Source organism: Microtus oregoni, unplaced genomic scaffold (assembly GCF_018167655.1).
Source record: "Microtus oregoni isolate MIOR12 unplaced genomic scaffold, Mior012 000003F_ref0000135, whole genome shotgun sequence".
NCBI classification, from domain to species: Eukaryota; Metazoa; Chordata; class Mammalia; order Rodentia; family Cricetidae; genus Microtus; species Microtus oregoni.
This window is the reverse complement of record NW_024543062.1, coordinates 37178709-37204897: the sequence shown is the minus strand read 5'-3', so window position 1 is coordinate 37204897 and position 26189 is coordinate 37178709. Positions and strand designations below refer to the sequence as shown.

The 26189-nt window shown below is 33.6% G+C and overlaps 1 protein-coding gene across 3 annotated transcripts in view; it reads left to right on the top strand.

The window, feature by feature from the left end:
- The window catches only part of Cdh7 (cadherin 7), a 191422-nt gene that overhangs the window by 69200 nt on the left and 96033 nt on the right, over positions 1–26189 (top strand). For all 3 annotated transcript variants that reach the window (XM_041648837.1, XM_041648835.1, XM_041648838.1), the window contains exons 3-6: positions 4662–4956; positions 8727–8846; positions 17751–17918; positions 20727–20914. In XM_041648837.1, the coding sequence (XP_041504771.1) occupies positions 4662–4956; positions 8727–8846; positions 17751–17918; positions 20727–20914 (771 nt within the window). The remainder of the gene's footprint in view (positions 1–4661; positions 4957–8726; positions 8847–17750; positions 17919–20726; positions 20915–26189) is intronic.

Here is a 26189-nt window from a genome sequence, read left to right as displayed (position 1 = left end):
TACCGCATATCCTACATATACCTGAAGGCCGAGGTCTCCTATTTTTGTCATTCCCAGAAGAGATATTATTCCTAGAAATTCTTTGCCTGCAATTCCTTTGCAAATGTCCTAATTTACCACAATTAAAACACCTGGCAGTTTGATGTCTCCTCATTGCTTTGGAAATCGCTTCTCCTACCCAAGATTCATCATTATAGCTAAACGTCTCAACATTCATCGTATGCTGAATCCATTCATCCATAGGTGCTGATCTAGACTTTAAAGGCCCAATTATCTTTTTGCATTCTATGTTTGCATTCTCAAAAGCTAGAGATTCAAGAAGTATTCGTCTAGCTTCTGGGTCTGTTACCCCTATGTCCAGAGCCTTAATTAATCTTTGCAAAAAGTCAATAAAGGGTTCTCTCTGTCCCTGCCTAATTCTGGTATATGATTCAACCCTTTTTGCTGGATCTTGTATCCTATTCCAAGCATTTAAAGCTGCTTGGTGACATAGACACAGTACTTCATCATCATAAAGAGCTTGGACCTGTGGATCAGCATATTCTCCTGCACCAAGAATTTGATCTTGGGAAACCTCAATACCTTTTGCTCTTCCTTGCTGTTCCATATGTTTGGATTCTTCTCTGAAATAAATTCCAAACATCAAGGAAGGTCCATTATCTAAAACTGCAGACACTAGCTGATTGAAATCATGGGGAGTAGCTCTAGCATTAGAAGCCCAAGTCCTTATCATTTCCTTTACATATGCATTGTGCAAGCCAAAATTAACAACAGCTTGCTTAATTTCTTTCAGATCATTCATTGCTATTGGCGTCCATCTAGCTTCTCTGACTCCCTTTGAGCCTTTAGAAGTTGATGCTTTTTCAGAATTAAGTATAGGATATGTCGCTAGAACCCTGGGTAAGCCAGTTCTAATAGCTGGTGGAGGCATTGTATCCTGTCCTTGTGCCTCCTTACTCTGTTCACCAGCTGCACTAATTTCCCCAATCTTTTCAAATCTTTTTATCATTGTCTCTCTTAAATCCTGAATCTCCTGACCTGTATATATTTCCAGTGATTTCACTGAGGTATCAATTTTTTGGTCCCCATTCTGCACCTGTGATTCCAAAGCTTTAATTTTTCCCTTCAAAGATAACATGTCCTCCTTAAACTTTTCTTGTATATCATGTAGATTCCCATCTTGGAGGAACATTCTGTCTGTTACCTTATCAAAACTTTGTGATAAAGTCTGAAGGTCAAATTCAACAGCCTGAACCCTTTCAGGTAACTTTCTAATACCCTTGGATATGGAATCAATTTTGTCTGTCATAGTATCCACTTGTTCAGATAACCTCTGATTTTCAATAATTTTAATCCTGTCAATTAGTTGTTCATTATTAGTTCGTAAAGATTCTATCATTCTTAGGAGTGCCATATTCTTCTGTTCATTATTAGTTTGTAAAGATTCTATCGTTTTTAGGAGTGCCATATTCTTCTGTTCATTATTAGTACGTAAAGATTCAATCGTTCTTAGGAGTGCCATATTTTTCTCTTCATTATTAGTACGTAAAGATTCAATCGTTCTTAGGAGTGCCATATTCTTCCTTAATGATAGAATATGGAAAAGAAAACTGAGGCCTAGTAACAAGCAAATTAAGGTATCCCCATAATCATATAAACCTTGTATGATGTAATTCATTGTATTAGTAAATATAAGTTTACTAATCCATTGTATTAGTGAAAACAAAGCAGTAGATTTTGCGTTAGAAACAAAAACTGCCATATTACCTATTATCCAGCAGGTGGTGCTGTTGCAGAGTTGCGGTGAAAACATGGTCCTGTTTCAGTGCCTTAGTAGATGTTAAAAACTGGAAAATGCAAGTTTCTCAACAAAGTAAATGTAATTAAATCAATTCCAGAGAAGGAACCAGAAACCCAGAATCCAGGGCTAGAGAAGAGCAGTCTGGAAGCCGCTTATGCCTCCACGTGACAGAGTCACCCTGAGGGGTTGCAGCTTTCAGCAACCTCGTGCTCTGGTTCATGCCACTTAAGAGCTGTGCTTGCAAGGGAGATTTAAAAATGACTCAGGAAAGAGCAAACCACGCGGGCAGAGACTATGCGGGCCTGTGGAGTTTAAATCCACGTGGGGAGTCCAAGGCCGCCACTGGCGGCTGCGGAGGAAGGGAGGGCTCCTGCCTAGCCAAACTCGCGGCTGCCAAGCCTGCGGCCGCCAAGCCGAACTTGTGGCCGCCAAGCTGAACTCGTGGCTGCGAGCGGGGAAAGGAGAGGTTCTGAAACCAAACGTTGGGTGCCAAAATGAAGGCGTAAGTCACAAACAATGCCACACCAATTCGGGGTTATGATTATTAGGGTGGTATTTATTTAAAGGGGAAAAAAACTTACAGATCACTGTCCCAGGCAACAGCCCTCTACGCAACCAGGAAAGGAGTCTAGTCGCAGGCGGAGCAGGAAGTGAAGAGAGAGTGGAGAGGGAAGTGGCCGCTTTTTTAAAGGGAGAGAAACCACGCCCCAATGGGCTGGTACCTCAGAGGTGATAGGCTGGAGGAGTGGGAAGACCTCCCGCAACACTATTGCTTCAAAAATCAGTTTATGCTTTGTCATGCAGGTACTTAGCCTTTCTTTCAGCAGTTTCTTAAACTGTTGATGGTTTTAGTAAAAGACTTCTTGAATATTAAATAAGATATCATGTTGATAAAATTAAGGAAGTGATATTTATGATGGTCTAATTTATTAGGCTTATATTTCTTAATTTATTATATTTCCTTTATTTATATTTATTAATTATATTTATTAAGTTTATATTTCTTAAATTCAGGGAAACATATGTGCACAGTATTGCATATATTATTGCATAAATTACTAATCTGGACCTTAATAATTCTCAGAATTTGAGGGAATTAAGAAATTTCACTTTACTCATCAGTTGGTAACATACCTGATTCAAGTATTCACACACTCACAAAAATTTCATATATGTATGTGTGTGTACATATATAGAGATATACATGTATGTGTGCATGTGTGCATGTGGTGTGTGTGTGTGTGTGTGTGTGTGTGTGTGTAAAACCCAAGTCAGAATACCTTTTTGTGCTATTTCTAAAGAAACTAAAGGATACATCAAGAATTAAAAAACCTGTAGCAGATTTCAATCACAGCTGTAAGAATGAGGCAGAATCACTTGCAGAATTGCAGAAGACAGATGTTATATCTGTCACATCACCAAAGGATGAAATTGCTCTGCCCACAATATCTTAAGTGATTTCCCACTTTTCATAGTTTTATCAACTCATCCTCTGAAAATTAGAAAAACAGTTCTATATGGCAATGCAAAGCTTTGTTATTTGGTAAATTGAATTTTTATGTTCATATAAAACAAATTCCAAGATGATAGGAAGTCAAGGCAATGTACAATTGTTGAAATGATGAATTGAGGATCATGTTTCTCAGGTTATGAAGTTCAGGAATATATGTAATTATTTTTGCTTCCAAGGGTTACTCTGTTCAACATTCTGTTATGGCATACAACAGGGTCAGATTCAGATATAAATTGCAAATCAGAATTTGCTGCCCTGCTGTTGACACTAGGGTTAATCATGTGAATCTAATACAGTTTTTAGTATTTCAGGAACTGCTGAAGTAAAGTTTCAAGTACATATTGATTTAAAATCCCAAGTTTCTTTTTTAGGTTTCTGGGTGTAGGTGTATTTTGATGTAACATTGATAAGAATTAAATAGTTATAGAAAATACACAAGCCATATATTGCAAATCAAAGGGGTTCAAAAATAAAATTCTGGAATTAGATTAATGAATATTAACTTTGCTGTATATTATTCTTGATGGGAGCTTAGAGTTCATTATATGAGAGTTTTAATATGTTTTTGTTTTGTATGAGAGGAGAGAGACAGGAAGGGGAACAGAGAAAAATGTAGAGCTCAATAAAAATCAACCAAAAAAATAAAATAAAAACCCCAACTTTCAAAAGCAATAATTTTTCCACTTCAAAATTAAAATACTGAATAAGTTTTCGAAACAGATTTAAAGACTGGGCATTCATCCATGTTGGTTAATCATAGAGTGGACTGTGAATGGGAACAGGCTGGGGAGGCAGGAGGTAGAATTCCTAAGAAAGAGTTCCATATATACATATGAGTATTTCAGAACCAAATTCAAATATTGTACAGAAAACCTCAGCATGGATGTCAAATCAAGTATGTAAGCATATGTATGTAATGTTTGCCCACATAGAATATGGCAAATTATGGCAAATAAACTGAGCTGGTAATGCTAAATATATATATGTGTGTGTGTGTGTGTGTGTGTGTGTGTGTACATATGGAGAGAGAGTTTTAAATAGACATATATTTACATATTTATATATTTAAATGCATGCCTATTTCCATCTAGATATGTAATATAAAAAATTCTTAATTTAAGAATAGGTTGGAAATAAGTTTAGAAATGAGACTATTTTTAGAAAGAAAAAAATCAACTTGTTCAGAGTACAATATTTTTGCTTCCATACACAATCAGCACTCGACTTGCCTTTCCAAGCATAATGAAATCTCATGCAGCTGCTTGACATGCGTGACAGACATTTACATATCTCCATATTGCTGACTCTTTTCTAAGTTAATCTCATCTCACGTGAATTTTTCACCAGCTTCACTCTGATGTTGATAAAGGAGATGGTTCCATCAAATACATCTTGTCAGGTGAAGGGGCAAGTTCCATTTTCATTATTGATGAGAACACTGGGGATATTCATGCCACCAAGAGACTGGACCGGGAGGAGCAGGCCTATTATACACTCAGAGCCCAAGCATTGGACAGACTCACCAACAAGCCTGTGGAACCGGAATCTGAGTTTGTTATCAAAATTCAGGATATCAATGACAATGAACCCAAATTTCTGGATGGTCCATATACAGCAGGAGTTCCAGAAATGTCTCCTGTGGGTAAGTAAAATGCATGCTCTTTTTGTAATAAATATCTGAAAAATATACTGGTCTGTGTGTAGTGATGCTCAGAATGAAAGGATATGGTGACATACTAACAGCCAAGATTCATTCATTCAAATCCTTTTTATCTGCTTGGAAAATTAGGGGATGTTTTATTTTGTTGTTTTATATTATTACATTTTATATTAATGTTATAGTGTTCAATTCGATCAACTCTCTTTGTCTTTTCTTAAGAAATGGCTTGTGCATTTTCCTTTCTATCACATAATTATTTGTTTAAAAATATGATTACAATAATGTCTAACAAATTACTTTTAAAAAAATCTCTCGCAGTATGATCTTCCAACTCTCTTCATTATCATTATCTTTTTCTGCTACTACTTCTTCTTCTTCTTGATGTCTCTCTCTATTTAGTAGCAGATTGTTCTAGAGATTCCAAAAAGAAAACAAACAAACAAGCAAAATAACAAGCTAATAAACTCTTTGCTATTAGTTTAATTCCCTTTCTGATATTACAAGGTTTCTGGTGGCTCCTAAGGGAGTACAGGGTTGCTGCTACATTGCCTATATTGAATTATCCAATGCCTAAACCTTTTGTAATCTCTTCACATGTAAATTAAATAATGAGTGGTTCTTCAGAACAATAAAGCAATAGATAAAAAGAAAACAATAAAAAGCCTCCTCCTCTAATGTCTTTAAGCAATTGTCCATTACAAAAAAATATATGGAAATTATTCATTTTACTTAAAAAATGTATAAATTCTCTTTTATATCTCAGTGTTCAGAGTATTTCTCCAACATCATTTTCTTTAGCAAGTATGTAATTTATGTTTATAAATTATTTTTAATAGGATTGTAAAATAGGACAGCAGGTAATCTTTGTTGGTTTTGTTTTAATGGAGGAAGCTCATATAAGATAGTATTGGTATTTAAAGCACATACCCATTTTAACCACCATGCTTTACCTTGTTCTATTCATTCAGTCCTTTGACTGAAGCTTTTACAGTGGGGGTGGAATTGTACAGGTAAGTGTTTCATTTATGGCATCACAATTTAGAACCCAATCTTTATTAATTATATGGCTATAGCTGCTAGAGAGAATTATCAGGACATGTAGTCATTAGAGGTTCTAATCCAGGAGGCTGGAATTCTAACAATAATATATAGATATGCATTCTGTGACAAAGCCTATGTATTCCCTTATTCTTAATTCTGGCCATGCCTTCAAAGTGCTTCTTGCAGGTGCTGTTTGACAAAAATAACAGTATTAATACAATGAAAAAAAGATTTTGTTGTTGGGTTTTAAGAAGCTAGAAATTTTCTCCCCAATTAGTAATATTTGATAAATAAATTTGAAATGTATTTGATTGACCTTCATACTTCTATTTACTAGTATTTGGAATATTTTTCATTGACTAATAAACTTGACATGGAATATGTTAATAATGTTAATGTAAAATTTTATTATGGAGATTACCTAATGCACCACTGTTTTGATTTGGATGATTTTACTCCAATATCAAGAAACATATACATACAAATTATTTTATTATATTGATAGATTTGAATGATTTAAATGTTTCAGAAAATTATTTTCAAATACTTTTAAAACTTGTTGAACGCTTATTTAAACAACTTGATTAACAAAAATTTCAAACTTTAAACATTGAATATCAATAAAATCTAGAATTTAGTAACATGTATTAAAGCTTACTAATGTGTTTGCTTCTCACAAAATAGATATAATTGCATTGATTGATACAGTACATCACCCATAAGCATTCAGTGTCTAACATTATAGCGCTCTTGTTTTTAATTTACACTAGGATATGTTTTATAAATGATAATAAGCCTGTAGAACAATTTCCAAATTGCATAGAGCTTAGGAATGGATGGAAGTTTTTCATTCCATTCAGAGAGTAAAGTTCAGTCCGTTAAGAGTTTGATATGAAAGCAGGAGGCTCTGGGCTCAATACCAGCACCTATATTAGAAGCTGTGAATGCACACTTGTATTCCCAACACTGGAAGGCTGAGAAAGTGAGAATCCTGGGTTTGCTCACTCTTCAGTCTAATCTGCTCAGTGAGGTCCAATCAAAAAGAGACTCTGTCTCAATAATCAAGCTGGATGGTAATTTAGTAATGACGCACATGATTGGCCACTGCTTCCACAGTAGTGCATCACCTACACACAGGTAAAAAGCCACCAATACACACATCCAATCTTCATGCTCATTTAGGAATATGTGTCTATATGCACCTATTCAATAATTTAAATGTGATAATGAACTAAACATTTATTTAACTTTTATATTTGCAAATCTGTAAAATGTAATTCTTAGGCTGATTTAGAAATACACACCATTCAATATTGGTTCTGCAAGGCATAGTCATTGAAGTTTACCAAAGAATAAACAAAAGTACAAGCAATTTTTATAACTTAACTTCATAATTTTTATTCAGCTATATGGGAGATAGAACTAGTATGGTATATCATAATATGGAAATTGAATAAAATTCTGACAAATATATTAACGAAATAAGTATTAAGAAAAATTTATACAAAGCATAAAGATGTTCGTAAAATTAAAGTTCCATATATATGAATTATTATAACCAAACTAATAATCAAGCTTGTATTCCAAGTGCAGTGGAAAAACAGAACTTGGAATAAATGTTTTCACTTTGTTTTGTTTTCCCTTTTACTCAACAAATTTTTCCACATAATATACTCTGATTACATTTTTTGCTCTCTAGGCCCTCCCAAATTTTTTTCCCACCTGGATCCACCACCTTTTTGTCTCTTAGATGAAAAAAAAATAGGCACTGATATGAGTATAACAAAATGTCATTAGGAATGATTTCATTGATTATTGCCCCCCTTTTTGGCCAATTGTGCAGGTGGAATGTATGTTTTGAGTTAAGAAAAATAAAAAGGTAGTGAGGTAAAAGATTTGAAAGTAACTTTTTTTTTAAAAAAAAAAAGAGAAAGCAATCAGGCTTTCAGAGGATAATAATAAAATATAATAATATAAAACAAAAACTAACACATTAAAATTGAATGAAACAACCAGAAAGAAAACAGTCCAAAGCATGTAAATGTGTAACCACCTATATAATGTAGACACTTTGAGATCAGTATTCATACTGCAGAATGCTGTTTCTACAACACTATTATTTTTCTGCTTTGGAGAGTTTTGGTAAAAATTTTTAATTCAGTATTTTAAAATAAATAAATGTAAATAAACAAACAAAAAACTGAGAACACTTACTAAGGAAATAAAGTAATAAAGTAAACACTTAATATACAGTTAAGTGGAACACATACTCACAGCAAAAGTATAGATTTCAGCTTCCCTCTCAGCTGAGTAATGAGCTGATATGGGCATTAGATTTTTTTTATGACACTGTCTAATGAATGGTCCTTGAGACTGAAAAACAGTACTCTTAGTGAAAATTTCACACCTGAGCATGATGGGTGAGACACCTAATATCCAATTTCATTTGATTTTGAGATTTTTAATCTAATATTCATCATTCCATAGTGTCTTTGCCTACATACTCTCATAACACTTATTTTAAGAATTTTTATTAACATTTTTTTGTTTGGTTTAACCAAAATATGTGTTAGATTGATATCTCATTTTCCTAGATGATGATAACTTAAAACTAATAAATAAATGTAGCATAGAATTTGTGACACTTTGTGAGTACTTTACAGTCCTTATATTTGGGAATTTAATCCAAAGTGGTTTTGGTTGTTACCTAGGGACTTCAGTGGTACAAGTGACAGCCACAGATGCTGATGATCCTACCTACGGCAATAGTGCTCGGGTGGTCTACAGTATTCTACAAGGACAGCCATACTTTTCAGTGGAACCAAAGACAGGTAAGAAAGAAAATTTGCACTTACTGTAGTTATCATTTATATTCTGACTTGAAAATATTACTTATTTTTTATTAACATAATAATATTGAGTAGTTTTTAATTTGTTATTCTCAATATGCAAAAATTACTAAAAGTATCAGAGTAGGCAAGAGTTCCCCCTGTTTTATTCTGTTTACCTATATCCATGAAAACACAAAATACAATAATATTTACAATTACTTTAGATGAGACTCCTGACCTTATTACGATATTTTGATTACTTGCTTGCATATTTCATTTTTATTTTATTTAATCATTTCATGTAGAAAATTAGAGAATTCATAATTTAAAACAAGCAAACGTTTTCATGAAGTGCAATATGAAATGGGTATATTTCATACTTCCTGATGTCAATTCATAGGAAAATTTGAAGAAACTGTGAAATTTGTAAAATATTAAATTTAAAACAAAATAAGTTTTTTTTTATCCTATAATAAATTCTTATAAGTTGTAAGGTTTTATTAATAGAACATTTCTATAGTTGGTGGCTTAGCAGTCTTTTTTTTTTTTTTGTAAACAATAATGTGGTTTGAATTGCCTGGGGATGGAGGCTCATACTTTTAATTGAAACAATTGGAGGGCAAAGGTAGCTAAATCTTTGTGAGTTCAAGGCCAACCTGGTCTACAAAGAAGGTTTCATAACAATCAGTGCTACGCCTAGACACCCTTTCTTGAAAAAAAAAAAAAGCTTAGATAGAGTGATATATTTGAAGCATTATTTTTGCTACAGAATAATTATATAACAATGTTTTTTCTTTGTCATTGTGTGGACAGACTGGTTTGTCTGTACCCCTTTAAATTTTAAATGTACCCCTTTGGATATTTTGTACCCAATAAAATACAAAAAAATAAAAATAAAAATTTTCTTTTTAAGTTGCAGAATTTCTCAGGTGAATGTATTCCTAAAGATATTAGATTACAAAAATGACTCTCGTTGAATATTTTAAAAACAGCAGCTATGATGTTCATATTTTCCAAAGGAGCAATACTATTTCATTATTAAATCAGAGCAAGGGCAAATATTCTGGATGCCTTTTTAAACAATAGTGGTTATGCATAAGAAGTATCAGTCATTAAAAGTTCAATACAATCTGTAATGTACGATTTGGCCCAATGTACATCAAGACAAAGATAAAGTTTGGAAAATACATGGAAATCAAATAGAGAATAAATTATTAAAATTGAGTGAATGTTGAAGTTGAATAAATAAAGTCATTTATCTTATGAGATGTACCATATTAGTGAAAACCTTTAAGTATTTGGTTACAAATTATATACATTTGCATTATGTAACCTGGTCCAAACTGCATATGGTAATACCAAAGGCTACATAGTTCACTCTCAATGCTTGTCTTATGACTTTTAGTCTTGTTGCAGATTGTGGAATTTTCCTCTGACCTATAGATCTGAAATTGCACTAATAAGTTACTTGGCCAGTTGTATGTGTCACAGGATTATATTGTTAGTCTAGAAGAAAATAAACTTGATTTACATTTAAGGTATAATACATCTTGTTTGGCAGAAGTTGAAGACAATTATTTTTAATATTGTAATTATAGAAACTACTAGGGTATTTCCCTCTACAACCATTAGCTCATACATGCTTTGTGCATCTTGGTTTATTATAATATTCAAACTATTGTAGGAGGAGGGCCTGCTTATTCACAGCTGCCCCACACAGAAATTGTGTTTATTACAACACTGCTTGGCCCATTAGCTCTAACTTCTTATTGACTAACTCATATTAATTTAACCCATTTCTATTAATCTGTATATCGCCATGGGGCTGTGGCTTGCCAGGTAAAATTTCCAATGTCAGTTTCCTGCAGCTCCGTGGCTTTTTCCTAACTCTGCCTCCTTTCTTCCAGAATGACATTTAATTTTTTCTGCCTACCTAATCAACGGGCCCAGGCAATTTCTTTATTCATTAACCAATGAAAGCAACACATGGACAGGAGGACCTCCCACACCAAACTCTATTATAAAGGAAAAATAATTGGGATAATTGGAAATTTTTAATCATTTGGGCCTGGAGAGTAGGAATCACATTTCAATGTCTTTTTTAGAGCAGTTAATACAGTTAATGTGATGTTTATCTATGAGAAGAATAGTATTGTTTTCCATTTCTATAAGCTTAAGGATTTTGTAGAATAGAATAGAATTTTGACACAAAAGAAGTTGATAACATGCTATATAAAGATTATTAAAAATAGGTCCATGCAATCCTCTTATGTGTGCTGCTTAAAGTTTATTCATCTGATAAGAAAGTAGCTATGTTAGTATTTCAAAGTCCATACTCTATTAGTGCAGTATATGTACCATGTATGTTCCAAGATGGCTGTTATTCTTTCTGCCATAGTTTCTCTTTCCACAAAACCAGAATGTGTGTGGTAACAAAATAAATATTGACAACTTCCTTAAAAATGTGATCCATATTTGATTTTATTTGATATTTAAGGACTGGATAAATAATTTGCAGTCTAAAACTAAAGTAGCCCCATTATTTGAAATTGTGAAGGAATTTAGCAGAAATTTAAAATAAGCAAACAGATAATCGCTCTTAACAAGTCTCAAATTAATGAAGCCAACTCTAGGAAAGAGATTCAAAGATGAAGTTCACTTGGCAATTGTTTTGTTTTGTATGTTTATGATTTTTTTTCTATATGCATATCTGTGCACTGTATTAGTGTGTGGTACAAACAGGGACACTATGATGCACTAGAACTGGAAGTATAGAGGATTGTGATCCATCATGCAAGTATTAAGAACAACTTCTGAGTCCTCTCTCCAGTTCCAATGATGAGTTCTTTCTTGAATACACTAGTTCTAATCACTTAATACTTGCCATAAATTATATGAGGACTTTCTTTAAAATAATTTTGTTAGAAATTTTATAACACCTGAATCATCTACCCCCATATGACGCCCATTACTCTACATCTCTGAAGTGATTTATATGGTGCTTTAGAGACAGGCTTTCTCAGTGTCCTAGACCCCCTTAAGTCATACAGGCTGGCTGGCCAGTTAATTCAAAGACCTGCTTGTTTTCCCAACCTCAATGCACACTACAATTTCTAGTTCTTTCAGTTGGAGTCTTATAATCAAACTCAGGTGATAATGCTTTCAGAGCAACACTATTTCCATAGCTTTATGTTTATGTTATAAACACCACAGAAATTAGAAACTAATTTTGGCTCAAGAAGTACTGCAATATTGTCCAAGATAGAAGCTGGAATTGCCTTCTCCACAGCTACAAGGTCTTGCAACATGCCACAATTCATGAAAAGAACTCACGCAAGAACTACAGTGGGCAAAGACCCTTAAGATCCAACCCCCAGAGAGTAGCTTTCTTAAGCTGGATTCAAGCTTGTAAAGATTTAACAGCTTCCAGAACCAATATCAACAGACAGGGACAAAGTGCTAGAGCACATGAGCCTTCAGGGCACGTTTTACATTCAAATAATCACTTCAGAAAATATGAAGTTAAAATTTATGGAGAAACACAGACTTCAGGAAAAGATTAATATTTATGTATCAAGTATGTAGTAATTATATAATTATATTTCAATTTTCTTTTAGAAATTATTTATGTTCCTATGAATTTTTTAAGGGAAATGGTTAGCATTCTCATACAAAGTCATGCTTTTTTGTAATCACGGATTTCTGATGATGAGTGCTGATTAATATCAGTAAAAGATGTTATGAATTTAAGCTTATTTTCCCTTTTGAAATTAATTCATTATCACCATTGTATTAACTTAAATAAGAGATATTTACTAGAAGCAGAAAGCTTTAAATGCTATAGTAATTCAATTTCTTTCTTTTTTTATTGATTTTTATTGAGTTCTACATTTTTCTCTGCTCCCCTCCCTTTCAACACTCTCCCAAAATCCTCATGCTCACAAATTGCTCAGGAGATCTTGTCTTTTTCTACTTCCCATGTGGATTACATCTATGTATGTATCTCTTAGTAGTTCAGTTTCTAAATTTCTTAGAAATAAAACTTTCAAGATTGGAAAAATTTAAGACTGCTTTGTCAAAGACTTATTTCATAATGACCCTGTTTCAGAATTCTCCAAATATCATTGGTTTACCATAGCTTGCATTATTTCTGCAAATCACAATATTAGACCCAATTGCTTCTATTATATAATTTAGTGTATTTATTTTCCTAAGACAGTGTAAGCCTCACATGTAAACACTCCTAAGAGTGCTCTGATCTTTCCCTCTTTGTTTGAATTCTTAATTTATTTCCTAATTAACTTCTTACTCTTTGCAGCTTCAGTTATTTGAAATTTATTTTGTTTTCACTGCTTTCTATGTTTTATCACAAACGAGTTGCTGAGTTTATTCAGTTTAGAGAATGGAATCTTTCATAACAAAAGAATGTAAAGAAATATTAGGACTGAGTTTACAGGGGCCACCCTTGCTACCAAATCTGAATAGTTCTGGCGTATTTGTACTCCTCTTATATAACGTAGCAGCTTACCACATTGTGGAAAAATACACAGTTAGGTCTTGTATAGTGTACTGACTGATTTTCTGTGTCAACTTGACATCTGAAAGGAAGAAACCTCAGTCTTGATGATATCGAGCTGTAAGGCATTTTCTAATTTAGTCATAACTGAGGGAGGGCACAGTCCATTGTGTGTGTTGCCATTGGTGTGCAGGTGGTCCTGGGTTCTATCATAAAATGAACTGAGTTGGCCAGGGGAAACAAGGCAAGAAACAGTTCTCCTTTATGGCCACTGTATCAGTTCCTGCCTCCAGGATCCTGTCTTTTTTGAGTTCCTGTCCTGAGTTCCCTTAGTAATGAACAGCAGTGCTAAAGTGTAATCCAAATAAACCCTTCCCTCCCCAACTTGCTTTGTGGCTATGATATTTTGTAACATCAATATAAATTTTAACAAAGAAAGCTAGAATAATTTTGTGTTAGAGATAATTTTTAGATGTGCACTGTTTCTAAATATCAGGCAACATAATAACCATCTATATAAAAAAGAAGCTTCTGTTGTTATTAAGTAATTTTAACATTTATATGGTATGTTGAGGGAGACTAAATCCGTAGAATGTGTGTATATTCCATTCACAGTCACACACACTGGTCTTACTTATGGGTGTATATTCCCATAAAACTATTATCTTTGAAGTACTAAAAAGTGAACTGACAAGAAAATGGATTAAAAACAAAGTAAAGTAGAAATTGACATGATTTTTTTTAAATTCAATATTTGTACATATATTCCTTGCTAATACTAGTAGCTTTCTTTCAAAGATGATCTATACCTATTTTTTTTAAAGGTTTGCATCAAGTGTCTTTAACTTCAAAGAATCTAAAGGAAACTGGAATGGCTAAAATTTAAGTTTAGGTTCTTAGAATTGTCAGAATGACTATATGAAATAAAGGTTGCAAAGATGAGAGAGGAAATATTAGAGGTTTCCCAAGGCAGTGAGCACAGATTCTTTGTCATTTCTGGTTAGAAGTCTTTTCAATAATCAAGCATCTGAGAAAGCTAGTATCTCCACACTGAGAGTCAAATGTTACAATAATCTACTCAAAGCATGATTTTAAATGTTGATTTAGTTGTAGAAATATGAATATCAATGAGTTGACCATTCACAGCATAAATATATCTGTGTTCCCTGATAACATGTGTTTTCCAAAAGTTAATTCAAAGCAGAGTGTGAAGAAAAATTGCATGCACTAAGCAGTTACTTACACTGTGACTTATTTCAGAAAAAAAAATCTTTCCTGTTACACATGATCACACTACAAAATTAAACTTCCATGGTAAGAGGATATGTTCTAACAATCTATCATAGTGTGTGACACATTTTAGAAAATCATCGGTGTTTTTCCTCAGACTATAGAATTGTTCAATGAAAGCAAAATATATTTTTGCCTTGTGTGTGTTAGGATCCTTTGTATGACTGTGAATTATAAATAAAAAATTCTTAGTTATCAGAAATATTTTACCAAGCATAAAGTTCAGATTTTATGTATTTGTTTAAAATAAGAAAACATAGAAAGCTGAAAAGAAAACCAAATACTTCTAAAGAGTTGATGATATATTTATAGTTTCACCTGTATATGACTTACAAATTATTGATTACTGAAAATTTTTTCAATTTCATAATGCTACCACAGATTATAGTGGTCAAGTTATATCTGACTACCTTTCGCCAACATTAACAAAACAAAATTTAAATAACAATAAATGAAGTATTGCCAGATATTTGTATCTATTATTTTATTTCTGTGAAGTACCTAAGGCATTTGGAAATTGCCTCTACAACCTGTATTCCCTTGTAAGCTTTGTGATTATCTTAGAGTTCAGAAAACATTATTCATATGATCATTTATAAAGAGACAATTGCAGGTTTAAACATTATGTAGGTACTTTGATATCGAGACTTCTATACTAATGATATTGTAATTCCTTCAAAATATAATGTCACTAGGTAAACCTAGGAAGTCAGAGCAATCAAAATTGCTCTCCTTTTTAATTGTGTTTGTGTGTGTGTATGTGTTATACATTTCCTCCTGTATGTTAAAACATTTGTACTCAGAGTGAGCATGTGTGTATTCACAAACATATGTGGAAGTTACAGGCTGACAGTGGAGTCTTCTTCAAACTCTGTTTTATTTAATAGAGTGCCTCTCTCTGATCATGGAGCATGCCAGCAATTGTGATGGTTGTAGCTGGTCATTTTGCCCCAATGATCCACTGCTTCTGTCTCAGAAATGTAGGATCAGTGAAGGCTACCACACCTGCTGGACTTAACCATATGTTCTGGGCATCCAAACTAGTCTTCATGTTTGCAAAATAAGTGATTTATTGAACAAACAACTACATCTACCTCCCAGCATTTCGTTTTTTTAAATTTAAATAACTGTTTTTCATTTATTTTATATTCAAACCATCCCCCCTTCAATTACCTCCCTATCTCTATCTAACCTCTCTCCATCCTGTCATCCTTCCTCCATTCAGAAAGGAACAGGCTTCTTATGGGTTTGCATAAAGCATGGAACATCAAGTTGAGGCAGGTACCAGGTAATATAACATGAAAAACAGGTTACCAAGCCAGCTAAGCTCCAAGCAGAGGATGTCTTACTGAGAGTCGAAGCAGCACATATTCTTTATTCACTTTAAATATTTCTCTACCATACTATTTGCAGAGGTGATAGCAGACACACATTAATGTTGGAAGAAGAAAATAAGGATGAATTGAAATAAAACCTTGAAACTTTAAATAGAACATTGTTTTGTAAAACAATTCTTTTCTTAATTCAAATGAAATGTATTTATTAGCCAAATTCTCAAGATTTTTAGTCCTTTACTTTTACTTTGCTTTGTTTTTCGAGACAGGGTTTTTTTGTGTAACAGATGTAGTTTTCCTGGAACTAGTCTTGTAGATCACACTGACCTTGACCTCACAGAGAACTATCTGCCTCTGCCTTCCAAGCCCAGAGATTAAAGGTGTATGCTACCACCACCCAGTTTATTTTCAGTCTTCCTTTAAAAAGACACACTAAACGTATTAGTGACAAATAAAAATAAGAAAATAGAAAAAAACACAACTACCTAAGTTCACAAATTCATAGCCTAAGAAAGTTTCTTTGTAAATAGCCATGCTGAGTGAGGCTCTTGCTTTTTTCACTACAGCATTAGAATTAACAAAAAACATGAAATATTAGTAAAATCATTGCAGTTCACAAAGAGTAATTTAGCATCAGACTCTTCACAAGGAAAACTGTTGAGTTTAAAACATTTTTTTTAATTTTATGGTAGTGTTTCAAAAAAATAATTAGTATATAGATAGCAAATGGCCCTGAAAATGTTAGTTTGTGATACTATGAGGTACCTACTGTCCTGTTATGCACAATGTATTTAGAAAAAGTGACTGATCTCAAAAGCTAAAATTTCACCTGTGTGAGTAGGTGTTATTCAAAGGCATAGATGCAGATGTGTTGTGTATATGTGTGTATTAGTAGGTATGTTTTGAGAAACAGTGGAAGACATAAGCATAAATATGGTTATATAAGATACAGATCCATTGAACTTGGAGTCTTTGTACTTGATAATAATTTTTAATAAATATTTTGAGTGGGATAACAAAACTATAATTTAATTACCATATCCTCAATTTTGTATGTTTCCATTTTTAGGAATAGGAATGCCATTTGTTCATTTTTAAAGTGCCAGTTTATTTCACTATTTTTGTTCAGACATTTTAGCAGTTCTTGCTCCCATGATGGTCTTTTTGACACTTGGTATTTTGGAAACAAAACTAAGACTGAACCTCCACTGAGAAGCAGAAGTTTTTGGGATGATGATGATTTCCAAGAGAGTAGTCTAGGTTATTCCTCAGCTTACAGTTACTGAGCACCTGATCATCTGTTCCCTACCTCTGACATGATAGAATTATAGACTTCCTGCACGAGAACTGGTGGTTCTGTTTAGATACTAGGTTTCATTCTGAAATCAAGCTCACCTATAATCACTGTGTAGCTGACTTGCCTAAATATAGGCAAGATAGACAACTAAACTGGCCAATAGTTTCTCAGTCATGTTGAGGTATAAATGTTAAAGAAATGGAGCAGAAAAAAATGAGAAGAGTTAGACTCACAAACAGGAAAAATGTTCACGTCTTTCCTATGGATACATATTAGTATGATGTGGAAGTGAATGTATAAAGTATATATACACCAGTGATCTCTAATATACACCAAAACAAAAAAGCAAGCCACAAATCACCAAATCACCACAGCTGGGGAGCGACATGTTTCTCTTTTATTAATGTTTGTTGCTATTGTAATGCAGTGAATCATGGTGCTATTTACTGAGATTTGAAATCTTACAGGAGTCATCAAAACTGCCCTTCCAAACATGGATAGAGAGGCTAAAGACCAGTATTTGCTTGTCATTCAGGCAAAGGATATGGTTGGTCAAAATGGCGGACTATCTGGAACCACGTCAGTCACTGTGACCCTAACTGATGTCAATGATAACCCACCACGCTTTCCACGAAGTAAGTTATTCAATGAGATGACTAACTTTAAAAACGTCTTTACAGTCTTTATAATTTTTTTCAAATATTAGATTTCTTATTTATCTTTCTCTCATATATTATATCCAAGCATAGTTTTACATTCCATTCCAGTCCCTCCTGTGTCACCTCCACTCTCTGCCAGATCTACTCCTCCTTTCTCCTGTAAAAAAGGGAAGCTCTTCCTAAGATACTAATCAAACACAGCATATGAAGTCACAATAAGACTAGGCACAAACCCACATATTGAGGCTGACTGAGGCAATCCAGTAGGCGGAAAACGCTCCCAAAAGCAGACAGAAGACTCTTCTGATTTCTCCCAAATTTGTGTTTTATCAAGAGCCTAATTTAAACTTTGACTATGTAATAACAAGGTTAATATGGAGTGGTAAAACATATTCATATTTCTCGCTAGATACAATGCAATCTGACTTGAATTTATACATTGATTATGAATAAGTACTAAGTGTAATTTGGAATTTATATTTATTGAAGTTTTCTTTTAGTTGGTACTATGTATCTATAGTAGCTGTCAATTAGCAATGCTACCAATCTGTTCTATACAGAAAAGTTTTGCTTTGCCTGTAAGGATTTAAAATAGTAGTGGCTATTTTTAAATTAAGTTTGATTACAATTATTAACTTTTTAAGTGCATAAATTGGTGAGATTCATTTTACTCTAATCATGTGTTTGTTTTATGCTTTCAACAAGATCATATACACTGAACATTTTTTTACAGTTGCACTGTATTTCTTTCATGCATAATTAAATATATAAAAAGAATGCAAACAAAAGCATCAGAAATCCACAATCAGATGAGCTTCTGTCCTAAGTGGCTTTTGACTAATCCAGAAATAAAAAGGAAAATAAAGCTAAAATCCTGTGTCCCTAGGGTAGTTGTGTCCTCTTTATAAAACTGTTTTATCCTATGCTTCTTATTTTCCAAGCTTTTGTAACATATGGAATTTCTTTAGAATATTAAAGAGAATTCTTTCTTTCTTTTTCTTTCTTTCTTTCCTTCATTCTTTTATAATTGTACATATATATGTACTATGACATTATTCTTCATAATCATCAGCTCTTATTCTCTTCTCTCTTTCCTGGGACCTACTTCTTGCTAATGAGTTTACTAAATTTTGTTTGTTTGTTTGAGGCTCACTGCATTTACTTTCCTTTGCCTAAAAAAAATAGACAAGTGGGGAGATCATAACTAGCAAAAAGACATCTTGAACTTGGCTTCTTTAAGGAGGAGACTCCCTTTTTCCAGCCACTCTTAACTAGCATTGGCTTAAAACTCAGCAATAGGAGGTCTGTCTGTGCAATGTCACTAAAATGTTTGTCCAGTAGAAGCACGGAACTCAATTCCATACCAAGAGAGAAAATTAAATCATATAAAACAACCATTGTGAGTTACTGTGCAAATACTTATCCTTTTTTCTCAATTAAAAATAAACATTTAGATATTTTAATATTTGTTTTATTTTACAAGAAAGATGATGGTACTTTCAGAAAACAAAAAAAGCTTATTATTATTATTAAAAACCCCTTCCCTCCATGTCATTTATTGCTTACTATGGGAAGAAAGAAGGGGTTTTTGAAAAGAATGCTATTATCTTAGGTTCCTTGTAAAATGACTGCTTTTCTCTAAAACTGGTGAAAGGATGATACCTCTTTCCTGACAGGGAGCCCAGGTTTTCCAGTGTTTCAGAACCTCTCTTGGATTCTAAAGTGAAGAAACCCAAATGCTTATAATATTGTTTGTCTTTCTCTACAAATTCATTACTACTGTACCCCTTAAATCTTTGAGTTTTGCAAAGAATACCTCTATGTGTTGGAGGAAGCCAGTGAAATTTTACAGATATATAGCAATCATTTTAAAAACTGTAGTACTTAGTATTCAAAAATTGCAGTCCAAAATAGCAGTGCTCCGTTTCGTTTCTACATTCCACTTAAAGACCGTGTGCCCCTTTTATATTCCAAATTGAAAATGAAACATGGATTTACAACTAAAGGAATATGAAGTAAAGTTCAAGAGGCAAAGAAAATAAATGATTAGAAGAAAATATGCAAGGATCATATTCCTTACTTGCATCCCTATTTTCTTCCACACCTTCCCTCAAAATTCGCTTTTTATCTGTAAGGGGTAAAAATGATTAAGAAAGCAGAAAACAAAAGGTTATATTGGTCTTTTCTCTTTTTATTTTTTTCATAGCTTTTAAATAATGTTAATTATTCTTTTTCACAGTTATGTCCAAAATCAGGGCTATAGAACTCACAAATTCACCTCTTCTCTCTAACAGAATATTAATGTTTTACAAGTAGACTTATACTGCCCATCCCACAGGTGCTTTTTCAGTTTTGTGGAAATTTTCTTGTAAATGATATTAAATAAATACCAATGTTAACTTATTGGAAATATTACTCATGCCTTTTGAAATTTGCAACAGAAACTGTTGTATTGTTTGGTATTATTGTGGTGATTATTGCATCTAAATGATAAATTATATTTAATAATTATACTTTGATTATTAGTTTAGTTTCATTACTATAGAAAACATATTTCTCATACATCTAGCCTGAGTTTCTTTAGGTAATCTGTTTCTTACTTGACATTGCTAAACCATCAATCTCAAATTTCTTCAGGCTTCATCAAACATCATTTATTTCACGTTGTCTTAGCTTTTCCATTTTGGGAAAATGAAACCATAATATATTATGAAAAAATGTCTGTAGGTTTTAGAAGAGGGTGATTAGAATGTTCTGTTCATTCTTTATTTTGACATTTCACAGGATCTTACCAGTACAATGTCCCAGAATCTTTGTCTGTGCCATCAGTTGTAGCCAGAATTAAAGCTATTGATGCAGATATGGGAGTTAATGCAGAAATGGAATACAAAATAGTGGATGGTGATGGGTTGGAGATTTTCAAGATAACTGCTGACAAAGAAACACAGGAAGGAATCATTACAATACAAAAGGTAATGTTTCCATTGTTATTTTTATTTCATAAGGGTGATGTCATGAACTCTCAGACTAAAGATCTGCTTTGATGCAAAGATGTTATACACACATTAAATGTCATACAGATATATTGCTATTTTAATTTTTTTATACATAAATGGAACGTTTTTTTTTTATTGAGAAAAGGAGAAAAAAGAAAAAAAAAACAAGTTTCCACCTCCTCCCAGCCTCCCATTTCCCTCTCCCTCCTCCCACCCTTCTCCCCCTCCTCCCACCCTTCTCCCCCTCCCCCCACTCTTCTCCTCCTCCCTCTCCAGTCCAAAGAGCAGTCAGGGTTCCCTGCCCTGTGGTAAGTCCTAGGTCCTCCCCTCTCCGTCCATTCCTAGGAAGGTGAACATCCAAACTGGCTAGGCTCTATTGGGAGCTCACCAAGGCCAGCTGGACTGTGACTGAAAAAGCATGGGATAAAACTGGACTCTCTGAGCATAGCGAACAATGAGGGCTGATGAGAAGCCAAGGACAATGGCACGGGGTTTTGAACCAACATAATGTGCTGGCTTTAATTTATTTTTTAATTTATATTTAGGTTTCAAATTCTATGGGAATTTGAATGGCAGTTTTAATAGTTCCTGTTAATTCTATTCCACTCGGAAAAATATTAAAATGATCTAAAATCATGTGCCAATTAGACCACTTTCAAATGTGTGCATTTGAATACCCACAGAGAGAGGGAAATGTTCTTTTCTTGATTATTCCACTAATAGGACCTTAAATTCAACCCAAAGTCATTTTATGCAAGGCAACTACTAAATCCATCACATGTAAAAACAATATTCATATAATTTGAAGAAACAAAGTGATGAAGTCTTGCTGCATTAGTAATTACTTTTTTAAAAAACATACAATAATTTTGAATTGAGAAATTTATAGTAAAAGTCCCTGGCAATATTTATTCAATTATAATCCATCTTTCACAGGAAATCACAGATAAAATAGCAGTATAACAGAAAATATTATTTTTTTACATTGGCATATTTAAATTACTCCCACCCATCATTATTTAAGTGTGGGTACTTTTAACCTTACCTCTTTTTGATGTTTTAAATGTTAAATTATGAAATATGTTTGAGTTTAGGCCCATGGGCAAAACATTTCTTCAATTATTTCCTGTGTTATTTGCTGTTTAAGCTAACATATAACAATCTGTGCAAAGTTTTTAATAAGTAGTACAGGCCAACTATATGTGATGTTTTTCCTTGTCTAAAATACAAGGAATGCAGTAAAGTACAATCTGTGCTCAAGGATTTCAAAGAATTTACAAAAACAATATGGTAATATTTTAGAATTTGAGAACACATAGAAAACATTTTTATTCATTTCATGAATCTCTTATACATCTTAATATACATGTTATAAATAATTGAAATTATGTTAGGCATGGGATATTTAACTCAATACCAGAAAACTTAGAGGATATACACAATTTTTCATTCATTTTAAATTGCACTTTTATTAAGTATGTGTTTGTGATGGCATGGAGTAACCACATCTAGGTGCATGTGAATGGACCTGTGTTTGGTCCTTCCATGGTGATATGTGGCGATGAGAAGACAATGTTCAAGATTAGCTCTTTCCTTTTTCTATGTGGATTCAAACTCAGGTTCTAGGTTTGTTATTAGGAAATCTTACTATCCAAAACTCTTAATTTTTAAATATTAAATTATCTCCAATATTTTAGAAAAATATTAAAAATGATTAGAAAAACTAGGTAGAAACCATGTCATAGTAAAGAATTGAGTCAATGAAATGAGCTTCAAAGAAAAACACTGTTCTAATATTCAACAAAAAACTTCCATTATATGGGACTGTCTGTCGGTATGTGTCAGAACAATATAGAATTACTGAGTCACATATTCTTTCTGGATCTTTGCATAAATAACATTAGGGTATTGTTTATTCTATCTAAAATATGAGAACGTTAATGTCTCATGATGGATGAAATGGTTATGTAACAAATTGTAGAAAATTTTTAAAAAGTGGCTTGATGATATTGTTTTACTATATTAAATTCTTATTTATTTGTTTGTTTTTCCATTCAAAAATTTACACTTCTTCCCCTCCTTCCATTTCCCTCCTGCTGCCCCACTCACCCTCCTCCCTCCTCCTCCCTACTTAAGAGAGAGCAGAGTGCCCTGCCCTGTGGGAAGTCTAAGGCCCTCTCCTTCATATAGGATCCCAAAAAGCATTACATGCAGTAGAAACAAGTCCCAGTGCCTTTATCAATGGCTTCTCAGTCAGCCCCCATTGTCAGCCACATTCAGAGAGAGAGTCCAGTTTGATCACATGCTCGTTCAGACCCGGTCTAGCTGCATTTGGTGAGCTACCATTAGAACAGGCACACTGTCTCAGTGGGTGGACCAACCCCTAGCTGTCCTGACTTCCTTGCTTGTCTTCATCCTTCTGCAATTCAACTGGACCTTGGGAACTCAGTCCTTTGCTCTGATGAGGGTCTCTGTCTCTATCTCCATTCATCGCCAGATGAAGATTCTATGGTGATAATAGAGATAATCGTCAGTGTGATAGTGAGGCAAGGCCAGTTCAGGCACCCTCTCCTCTGCTGCCCAAGGACCAAGCTGGGGATACCTAGGATCCCCTCTAGAGCCAAGTCTCTTGGCAACCCTAAAATGGCTCCTTTAATGTAGATATCTTCATCCCTGCTCATATATCCTCCCTTCCTTCATCTCCACTCTCCCAATCCTCCAAGATCTCTCCAATCTTTCCTTTCCCCCTTCTCTCTGCCACTCTCCCTTTCCCCCATCCTCACCCCCACTCCTACCCCCATGCCCATACTCCCAACTTTTGCCTGGCGATCTTATTTGTTTCCAATTTGCAGGAGGATCTATATATGTTTTTCTTTGGGTTCACCTTATAATTTAGTTTCTCTATGATAGCGAACTATGGGCTTAATGTCCTTTGTTTATGGCTAGAGTCCACTAATGAGTGAAGATATACCATATTCATATTTTTGGGTCTGGGTTATCTCGGTCAGGATAGTGTTTTCTATTTCCATCCATCTGCATGCAAAATTCAAGATGTCATTATTTTTTACCAGTAAGTAGTACTCTAATGTGTATATATTCCACACTTTCTTTATCCATTCTTCCATTGAGGGGCATCTAGGTTGTTTCCAGGTTCTGGCTATTATAAATAATACTGCTATGAACATAGTTGAATAAAGCTTTTGTAGTATGATTGGGCATCTCTTGGTTATATTCCCAGGAGTGGTATTGCTGGATCATGAGTTAGATTGCTTCCCAATTTCCTGAGAAACTGCCACACTGATTTCCAAAGTGGTTGCACAAGTTGGCATTCCTACCAGCAATGGATGAGTGTTCTCCTTCCTCCACATCCTCTCCAGCATAGGCTCTCATTGGTGTTTTTGATTTTAGCCATTCTGACAGGTGTAAGATGGTATCTCAAAGTTGTTTTGATTTGCATTTCCTTGATTGCTAAGGAGGTTGAACATGATCTTAAGTGTCTTTTGGCCATTTGAACTTCATCTGATGAGAATTCTCTGTTCAGTTCAGTACCCCATTTTTTTAATTGGGTTAATTAGAATTTTAATATCCAGTTTCTTGAGTTCTTTATATATTTTGGAGATCAGAGCTTTGTCTGATGTAGGGTTGGTGAAGATCTTCTGCCATTCAGTAGGATGCCTTTTTATCTTAACGACAATGTCCTTTGCTTTACAGAAGCTTAAAAAGGAAACACATTATCTAAATTTTCCAAATCTTTTTAAAATTTTATGACAAATATATTTATATAGAATGAAATCTTATAATTGTCAAATAATTAATGCATCTTATGTATTTTTAGGCTAGTGGGAAAAATCTGAAAAGAATATATGCATATTATAGTCTATTTCTTAGAAAAGGAACTGATATAAATGTACAAATAACTTAGGAATATTATGCTTTACGGGTTTTATCTTATTTTGGTTGTAGAGCACTAACATTTAATAAAAAGGTGTCTTTCTCTGTCTTAAAAATTAAAATTTTATAATGTTAATTCCTTCTAATTTTTTTATTTCCTTCTAAAATTCCTTTTATTAATTCCTTCTGACACTAATAAATTCTTATTTATGTTAATGGGCAAATATTGTGCATATAAATCTGAAAGATTTTCTTCATCTAGTTATTATTCAGTAATTTATCATTACAAATATCAATAAGATACTATATGCAAAGCTACCTAATTTTCATAGATTTGTATTTAGCTACAAATTAAAGTTATTGATAACTAAAACCAAGTTTTATTTTCTCTTTCCATTCTTAATGTACGACTTATTGCTAGCTGGAGGGGTGACAGTCTCCAGTCAGCACAGAGTATGCAAAAAAAGTCCATAAATGCGGTAAATGCTTAGGAAAAATTATTATCTATCTGAGAGCTAAACCTTTTCTATCTGAGGGAAAAGTAAGGAAACAATTACCCTATCTGATAGCAACTTTCTCTTTTACTTCATCTTAAAAATTGCTCTCTGAAAATCTCTTCTTCTCCTCTACATAGGTCTACCCAGCTGAGTCTGCTTAGCCTCTACATATCTAATTAGATTCCCTTCCTCCCAGTGTCTTCTTCATAGCTCTACAGAGACTGTCTCACAACCAATCTCTAGAAATTATATCTTACATTTTCAGGTCCACACCCATTCTCATAAAATAAGACAAGTCACACAATATTTCTCACATTAGAGAGGTGACACTGACTGACAGTATGTAACGCTTAGCCTTGTAACTAACGAATAGGGTTAGAGTTCTCAGGGTTTCCAGACAAAATACCAAGAGCTACTTGGCTGAACTTTCAGCCGATATTATAAACTGAGGCTGGGACTACATGCAAAAAGTCAACTGCTAAGGAGGTTATGTCTACTGCAGTTTCCTCAAGCTCAAACATTGCATCAAAAATAAACACCTGGGAAAGTGATGTTATCTATTTGTCTCTAGGGGGAACCAGATATTTGTTTCGGTGGGCAACCAGATTACGTTGAATTTGTTCTGAAGTCTAAACTCAGCAGTCTTTGTGACACTATTATTTTCTTTGTCCGTCTGAATAATGAAAAATATCTTAGTGCCATTTCTATTAAAGGAAATTAATCAATTAAGCATAAATTATCTTTCTGATTATCCACAGTTATATGTGTGCTCAAAAGATGGAATATATATATGATATATATATATACATATATATATGATAAATACACAAACAATGGGAAAGCACACATAGCCAATATTAGGG